Genomic DNA, 8,934 nt, shown 5'->3' with positions numbered 1-8,934 from the left:
CTCTTTGCCACGACAACAGCGCTGGGTTCTGTACAGGGCGCTCCCCCAATGGGCGGGGCGAGGGGCGTGAAGCTCGGCTGACGCCAAGCGGGTGAGCTCGGGTGTGTGGAGTTCATTGGTATCGGTGCGTGCAACTCCTAAGTATTGAAATAGAAGACTCGGCGGTAGTTCCCAGGCGCGAGAATGGCAGCGGCTTCGGCGGTGTCGCAGAGCCGCAGCACTTATTTCCGACGCTCTAGCTCTTTCTGGATGGTGCTGATAGCGGCCGGCATGGGCTTGTACACTGTAAGCGTGACCTGGGGGAGCGGTAGGGAAAGGAAAGTGTACGGTGCTGTGCGCTCTGGAAGAGGAAGTGGGGGACATTTGTGCTCTGCTCACTGGGTGTCTTGAAGAAATTATTACCGCGGTTTATATAGAGTACCAATTTATAGAGTGCATAGCAGAAACGTTGGGGTGGGGGCGGGTTGCCTTGAAGGGCCTATAGTTTGCATGTGAGGAAAATAATGGAAGGAGAGTAGGGAAGGGAGAAGCAAGGTTCTCCAAGGCTTAGAGAAGAAGAGATGTTTGCTTTGCAGGACTGACGTTGGGGAGAATGAAAGATAGTAACATATTAGTTATGGGGTGTGTGTGTGTGTATATATATATATATATATATATATATATGAAATTATTATTTGTAGTAGGAAGCTGCCATATACCAAGTCACACCTTTGGTCCATCTAGTTCAGTATTGTCTACCCAGACTGGCAGCGGCTTCTCCAAGTTTGCAGGCAGGAATCTCTCTCAGCCCTGTTGTGCAGTTCTCACACATGTAGTCTCTCATTCATATGCAACCAGGGTGGACCCTGCTTAGAAAATGGGACAACTTATGCTTGACCACAGGACCAGCTCTTCTCTGTTGCCAAAGTGCTAATGATTCAGATAGTAGAAAGGAGTTGCTGCTTCTAGGCTGCATACTTTTAAATTGTAAAACAGTGATCCTGCAACACGTCCAGTTAAGGAATCTCAGGTAATGGAGCTGGGAAAGACTTCTCCCAGAGACCCTGGGAAGCTGGGATCTCTGAGAATTCTCTGCCAGTTGGATTTAGCAGCACTAACCTAGCTGGTGGGTGCAGTACAACTACAGCCAGACCTCATAACCTTTTGGCACTGGCACCACAGTAATCTTATCTGGAAAATGATCCTAAACTATTTGGTGGGCACAGTTGAAAAATTGTGGATGATTTTATACAGCTCATTGTTGTGATGCTTCAGCAGCATGGATGTTACATAGCCTGAGTTTATTATAAAGTAGTGTTCTGCCAGAGGCAGAATTGGCAACTATAAGACAAGGGAATTCTGCAGTGAGGAAGTGGGAGTGTGAAGAGCTGAGGTATATTGCTTCTCAGCCTATTGAGCATGAGTGTTTGTGACTAATTTGACCTGGGGGGTTTGTGAAAGTGAGGGCGGGGTGATCAGAGAGAACGTACTATGCCTGCACAGATCTCCACATGCATATGTTAAAGTCATGTCCTAGAATTACTTCACACATTAGCAAGCCCAAGAAACAGCGAATGGGATAAAGACACACGTTTAAGATGTGTGCACAGACTTGATTCTGATTGGTTTCCATTGTGGGACAAAGTTAATCTGGAATACAGTTGAGGAGGATCCCTTCACCTGAGAGAATAGTCTCCAGGGACTGGAAGTAGGTTTATCACCTAACCCAGTGGTGCCCTTGTGTACCCAGGGGCGTATCTAGGGGTAGGGCAGGCAGGGCACGTGCCCCGGGCGCCGCTTGAAGGGGGGCACAATTTTTCTAAATTTTTTTTTAAAAAAATTAAAATGGCTGCCGAAAACAAAATGGCCACCGTGCATGCTCAAATGGCCTCTGTGAGGCCCTAGGCCATGCCAGGCCTCGCAGAGGCAATTTGAGCATGCACAGTCACCATTTTGTTTTCAGTGGCCATTAAAAAAATATTTTTTTAAAAAAAATGGCCACCGCACATGCTGAAATGGTCCCTGCGAGGCCCTAGAGGCCAGAGAGGGGAGGGGAAACCTTTGCAGACCCCACCCCCCCACAGCCTTTAGGAAGCCCCCCGAAGGGGCTACAGGTAATCTTTTTAAAATTAATTTTTAAAAAATTTTTTTAAAAATTATTTTTTTAAATTTTTTTTTTTAAAAAATAATATAATATGAGTCACTGCACACATATTCAGTTGGGCACTATGTACAGAGAATCAGATGGGTGTCAGATGTTTGGACAGGGGGCGCAATTTCAGTGCTTGCCCTAGGCACTATTTCCCCTAGATACGCCTCTGTGTGTACCATTCTAGTTTTTCCCATAAAAGTGAGTGGTTGCTATCCACTCCTGTGTGGAAATATGAAGTATTACAGCTGTGCGCTGTTCATGGTGAAAGCAAAAACTGTCCTTCCATCTTGATGCTGGATAGCTCTGCTCTCTCACTGAAAGAGATTCCATAGGGGATCCATTGTAGCTCATGGACACAGAAATGCACTGCAACCCCAGGGAGCCTTGCAACATGCCAGAGATGTGCTCATTCCTGTTCTCACCTGAGTTTGAAGTTCTTCATAGCAGATCTTTCATTTTAATACAGCAGTTGTAAACTGGATCTTGACTTGGTAGCTTGTTGGCAGGCATGACTTGTCCCCTTAGCTAAGCAGGGTCCACCCTGGTTGCATATGAATGGGAGACTAGAAGTGTGAGCACTGGAAGATATTCCCCTTAAGGGATGGAGCTGCTTTTGGAAGAGCAGGTGGTTCCAAGTTTCTTCCCTGGCTTCTCCAAGATAGGGCTGAGAGAGATTCCTGCCTACAACCTTGGAGAAGCCTCTGTCAGTCTGTGTAGACAGTTAGCTAGATAGACCAATGGTTTGTCTCAGTATATGGCAGCTTCCTATATTCCTATGACTGGGCTGCTGAATGAGTCTGGAAGGTGAACGTGTGTGTATGCAAGAATGCATTCTGAAAATTGCATTTGGAGAGTGAAACTTAGATCCATACATAGATGAAGGTTCCAAAGCATACAGGGTTAACTTCACAAAGTTTGTAAACTGTTTGTTTTAGTCAGTTACTTAACAACTAGGATGTCCAGCAGATTTGATTAAATGAACCAAGGAACTGCATCTTCATAATTTGATTTTTCAAGCCTCCACAAATTAAAAGCATCAAGAAAACTATTTTGATTTACAGTACTGGTTTCACAGTAAATGACATTGCTCCCACTGATTAATTCCTTGGTTTATTAATCTCCTATTCATGTAGGCTGAGTATATCTCTGAGTATGTCTCTTATTGTATGATGGATCATCTCATATATTAATATGTGATCAGACCTAGAGGTCTGTGATAAAACACACACACACACACACACACACACACACTCTTACTTTTACTAACTAGAAAGCCCAAAAACGTTGTGACTGGTGCCAGTAGTATATGTACTTTTCTGTACAATGTATTTCTAGAATCTGGCTAAAAGTGGTGTAACTTGTCAGAACAGGGACATGCTGTGTAAACCACATCTTTCCCCCTTTGGTCTCCTTCGTGAATGCACTCAGGCTGGAATGCTATGCAGACTTAACTGAGAATAAACCCCATTGTATACAGAGAGGCTAAACATCTGAGTAACCATGCATAGGATTGTGCTGTCCAAATATAAGAGATTTGGAACCTGAGGTGGGGGACAGGTAAAGACAACTCTGAGCTTGAAAGGTGATAGATTATGTTGAGATGTCTACCAGATGCTTATTAAAATGTATGTCTTCTCTCTCAGTGGGCAGTCATTTCACCTTCATCATTCCCCTATGACCTCCTGGGACCAGTAGGCACCGCCACTAAATATGTGGTGGAGAATCATAACGCTTATTTTCGAGGAGGGTAAGTTTGATTCAGACACCAGTGATGTTTTCCGTTGCTTTTTATCTGCTTAATTAACATTGAAGATGGGGTTGTAGGTGCAGTTTAGTAAAATAGGAACATCTTGTTTAAATAAAATAACATATTCTTGGATACCAACCTGGATGACATCTCAGAAGTTTAAAAAAATATCTTGGTGGCATAAAAACTGGCTATAATGAGGCCTTCAGCAAACAGATGTTATACAGTATACTAGGCCAGGTGTGGTACTAAGGGTGCAGTAGAAACCATTTGTGTCTTTCCAGTACTTCACTCAGCAATCATCATGTGGCTTCATTCAAAGTGTATAAAAATTCATTGTACAGCACCAAAGTGTGGCTATTTCCAGGGCTGCATGTATGTTATGATTCTTTGGAAGAAGAGAAAAAGCATGGACTGTGGTACTGGTTTGGATTGCATTGTGTGGTACATAGTCTGTATTGTCTTTGGGCAATTTTGTGTGTGTGCATGGAGCGCACAGCCTTGGCTATCACTGGTGGGGCAAATTTAAGTGAAAAGCAGAGGCAGCCTTGTTAGGACTCCAGTTTGAGCAGTGAAAAGACAGGTGAGGAGAGGCTGTATAATCCTTTCCAGTTGTTTTCCCCTCAAAACAGTCTCTTCTAAGCTGCTTTTCCACTCAGGTTAATTAGCCTCTTTCCAGCCATGCTTACTCCACTCAAATGGGTAGCCAGTTGTGATTGATTTGTTTTAAATAATTAAGAAAATGGTACACAGTGTAAAATAAGAGAACTTGTATGTATTGTCTAGACTGGGCATGCTCTGGTTGAAGAAATGGTAGGCCTCATGAGTGCCCTTAAATAGTGATGAATGGAACTAAAATACTTCTTGCAGTTAATCTTGTCCTGCTCAGGGTAGATACAACTTCTGTTAAGATTAAAATGTATTAAGATGGAGAGCAGGACAAAAGACTTGGCTGCTGTTCCAGTTCTGGCATTTAAGTCAAATCTGTATACAAAATGCAACAAACTCAGAGGCAGCCCTGTTACTAAGTAAGTTGATGTGAGAGATCTCAAGGAGCAGAGTGAGAAGCAGGCAGATCTGACCTTTGGGGTGCAGTCTACTGTAGGATTCTCCTGCACAAAAACCCACTGAAATGAGCAGCAGCTCTTACACAAGAGCATATCTGGTTCATTTCAGTGGGATTTGCATAGAAGAACTTCCTGGTGGCTGTGTCACAGTTGTGGACTGTGGGTCATATTTGGATTTTTCCCTCTGGCACCAAAATGTTCTCAGCCTGGCCTGAGCTAACATTACTTAATTCACCCCAGTCAAGAATAATGATTTTCTTTTTCCTCACTTGCAGGTACTGGTTGGCTTGGCTAATTCATCTAGGTGAAGCACTTTACGCTCTCAAGCTCTGCAAGTAAGCTGTGTTAATGTACTGTATTTCTCTTTGGTCTCTGATTGGATTCTGGTGGTGGAATAGGCATCCTGTGGTGTAAAGCAGTACAGGAATTCATCACCTTGTGATGAACCTAAAAGGTTCTGACCAGAATATATTTTGGAGCTGTCTTTGGGCTTGCTGTTTTTAAAAACAGAGTTAAAGAATAGCATAAATCCCAAATCCTGTCTAAAAAGAAAAATGCCAATATATGTATGACAAGAAATTGCCCATAAATAATTCCAGGGATTATCACATGATCACTGACCCACTTGTCAAGAGGTATAGCTGGACTCCTCTGAGGTTCTTGCAACCAACTTGTGCCCCTTTCTCCTTGCTCGTGGCTCTTCCAGCAATGAAGGCAGAATCCCCCTTGGTTTGTTTCTAGTTTGGATGCACTTTTGTAAGGGGAACATGTCATTGGGCAAGGACCCCCTGGGTCACAGCTGCTGCCAGTAGCCATAGTTGGAGGATGAGTGAAAGTGGTGAATTCAGATTCTCAGCACCATTTCCAGTAACTGTGAGCGACCACCTCAATTTCGCAGCAGCCCTAACAGATGCTGCAGTAGATAATGATGTTTCTCTCATCATTTAACAATAGCAGAGCTGCACTTCTCTCTGCAATCATTAGAATGCTGATTGTGACTTTTGAGGGGCAATTGGTTTTCATTCAAAATGCCTAGAAGGCATAAATGAGCCAAGTGGACTGGCAACCCAAGAAGCAAGAACACCAAGCTGGAATAGAAAGATACAAATATCACCCCTCCTTTTCTCCTTAACATACATATACATACATTTGTATACTTAAATTGTATCTTTTGATGGATTATAACTGTAAGCTGTTTTGGGAGTATATGGTACCTGAATAAATATAAATATGCAGGCCATCAAGAAGGCATTTGACACATGTCTTGGTCAGAATGCGTATTCTCCACTTGGAGACTAGTGTATTCATTGGTCAAGGTGTACTTGACCAACATGATTTTCATGTCCAGCATGATCTGGAGAAGGCAAATGTACATGTGGCTTTCTTAACCTAGGTTTCAGTAATAGGAATAGAAATATCAAGTTGACGGCTTGGCTTCTTCTTTACAGGGCCAAAGGCATCACAGACAGTTCAACTGTGCTTCAGTGGTTTGTTCAAACATTTCTCTTTGGAATAGCTTCGCTTTCCTTATTGTTGACCTACAATCCACAGAAGAAACGTTAATAAAGGAATCAACCAGAAGAAAAAGTGCAGACCTAGTTCAGCCATTTGGTTTAGTTTCCAGCCTGAGAATGGAGGTGTCTGTGAATGTTTTTCAGTTTCAAATGGTATAACATCCATTCTTACTTGGACAGAGATTATCTTAATTATGGTTGAAGTGAGCAGACTAGCTTATGAAATTAATCTTGGAAGTTGATAATGGGAGCAGCAGCCCGACTAACTTAGTTGTCCCATTGAAACTAATGGTACTTAATTTAGTCATGTTTAACGTTTCTTTGGTTTCAGTGGTTCTTAGTCGTCACTGACTAGTCTGGATATTCTACCCAGGGAAAAGCACCTGGTCAGGAATATAAATCCACGTTTTCCATACTTGAGACCAAATGCTATCTGAATAGTTGAGACCAGATTGCTGCATAAGGCCTGTTAAAACAGCAACGAACTTAAAATGGGCCTCATTAACAGAATGAATAATATGTAGCTACGTTTAGCATTTAAGAACAGCCGCATTCCCAAGCTGAGCTGTGTAGAATGAAAATGTAGGGAAGTGACACAGCTCCTGGGCACCCACTCTGGAGCATAGCATCTACAGTGTAAGTAGATGCAAGCTTTGCATTCTGTGTCTTAAAATCTCTGGGGGTAGTGGGGGTACTCTCTCAAAACAGTTTCAGGGAACATGTATTGCTATGGATTTGGAGGCACCCATTTTCCTTTTATAAAGTTTCAGTTGGGCTTGCAGTCCCCAGTGGTATATTAATAAAGCAGCCTATGGTGAAGTTTAGAAGCAGCAAGTTTGCTGGCCCTGGAGGAAATAGAGTGCCAGGAAAGCGTCTTTCCCCTTCCCCATTACTACTATTCCACATGCACACTTTGCTCTTCTTGTACAGCAAACCCCGATCTTCATGGCTTGCCAGCCATTTCCTTGTTGTTTGCCTCCAAATCCCTGGAAAATCAGGACTTTTATTTGGGAGAAGGATAGAATAATTGTATCTTTTCCAAGCTTCTCACTCTCGCACATCAGATTAGCTTCATGTAGGTGGTGATTAATTTGTGTCTAAGGGTGTGTGTGTATAGGTGTCAGGTTGCGTAACAAGTATGTGTAAGAGGAACTGCCTCCTGTATATACATCGTATGATGACAGCAGTTGCCAGTAGGATGGACAGCTTTTAGTAGATTACTTCCACGCTGGCCAGCTTCCTAACAGCAGCAGACCTGCACCTCACAGGAGTATACTTGTGGTCTGAAACCACATGGGTACCTTGGCCATGTGACAGCCACCATCCATGACTGTTTGCTATGCAATGCCATCAGCTTGGTTTTGAAAAAAGATGAGGTGTGCAGGTTTTCCCTGCCAATACACGGCACTGTGTGGTATGGGGAAGAGTTTCACCAGACTCGGAAGCTCTGGAAATGCCTTCCACTAGAGCAGGGGAATGGTGAGGATTGTAAAGGAGGAGGAGGGATCTAGCATGGAGGTTGGGTAACTTCCTGTACTTTCCAGCCACTTTGCCCTTGTGTGTGGCACTGTTGACCATGCTGTTGCAGGGTGCAGGGCCTGTGGATTGACACTGGAGCTTTTGTGCAAGCTTGGGGCAGATGCACACATTCTAGTGCTATGCACAAGTTAGAAGATGTCCAGATGCACTCTGCCACATTGTACTATAGTGCTTTGTCTTTTGGGTGGTTAAATTTTCATTGAATTATGTAATAAAATATGCCCTGTTTCTGAAGTGCAGTCTGCATAACATTATAAAGCCATTTGGACTTATTTCTGGGCATCTCTTAACACTGAATATACCTCTATATTTTAAATCATTTTAACTTCTCAGGGCAAAGCATGTTATATTGTGCATTCAGATCCATCTCTTTATCCTTACTTTAATATTTCTGTGTTTGTTTAATACATTGTTTGTATGTTGTCTGGATATTTAAAGATAACTTTTGCTCTTCTCTGTCTTGAAAAGCAACATGGACAGCTTTTGAAGGTGGTATATCGTGGGGTTATTAAAATATGGTGACTAGCCTGCTTGGTAATTGTAGTAATTTCTGGGACTTGTCTCATTGTCAGTCTTGACTGAGAATAAAAATTTTACAAAATAAACCATACAACAGAAGATTTGGAATGCGAGGCTGGCACATTAGAGCAGGCGTTCCCAATTTTGGCTCCTCGGATGACGTTGAACCATAATATTTTAGGGATGTGCACAAAACCAGCTTTGAACCCAACCGGGCCAGTTTGGTCCGGCACCCCTTGGACCCCCTCCTCCTGTTTGGTTCGGTCCCGGGGGTGGTGGTGGTTGGCAGCCATTTAAAAAAGTTTTTTTTAAAAAAAGGCTGCTGTGCATGCGCAAATGGCCTTTGCAAGACAGTGGGCCATGCCAGGCCTCTCAGAGGCCATTTGCACATGAGCGGCGGCCGCTGTCTTGGCCGCC

General features: G+C 43.2%; 1 protein-coding gene across 1 annotated transcript; it reads left to right on the top strand.

The window, feature by feature from the left end:
• Positions 1-6: 6 nt before the first annotated feature.
• Positions 7-8,525, top strand: TMEM254 (transmembrane protein 254). Its single transcript, XM_053309735.1, has 4 exons — positions 7-285; positions 3,775-3,878; positions 5,221-5,280; positions 6,394-8,525. Exons 1-4 carry the CDS (start codon positions 184-186, stop codon positions 6,506-6,508), a joined length of 381 nt encoding a protein of 126 aa, XP_053165710.1. The 5' UTR covers positions 7-183; the 3' UTR covers positions 6,509-8,525.
• The last annotated feature ends 409 nt before the right edge of the window (positions 8,526-8,934 follow it).

Source organism: Hemicordylus capensis, chromosome 3 (genome assembly GCF_027244095.1).
Source record: "Hemicordylus capensis ecotype Gifberg chromosome 3, rHemCap1.1.pri, whole genome shotgun sequence".
NCBI classification, from domain to species: domain Eukaryota; kingdom Metazoa; phylum Chordata; class Lepidosauria; order Squamata; family Cordylidae; genus Hemicordylus; species Hemicordylus capensis.
Note: the sequence above shows the minus strand (reverse complement) of the source record. Positions and strands in the feature narration are given on the sequence as shown.

What these genes read in the sequence shown, in the direction of transcription:
- TMEM254 (XM_053309735.1), top strand. Translation starts at nt 184, where the DNA reads ATGGCAGCGGCTTCGGCGGTGTCGCAGAGCCGCAGCACTTATTTCCGA. An exon ending in CCGGCATGGGCTTGTACACT is followed by an intron (nt 286 to 3,774) that starts GTAAGCGTGACC and finishes CTTCTCTCTCAG; the next exon opens with TGGGCAGTCATTTCACCTTC. An exon ending in TACGCTCTCAAGCTCTGCAA is followed by an intron (nt 5,281 to 6,393) that starts GTAAGCTGTGTT and finishes TCTTCTTTACAG; the next exon opens with GGCCAAAGGCATCACAGACA.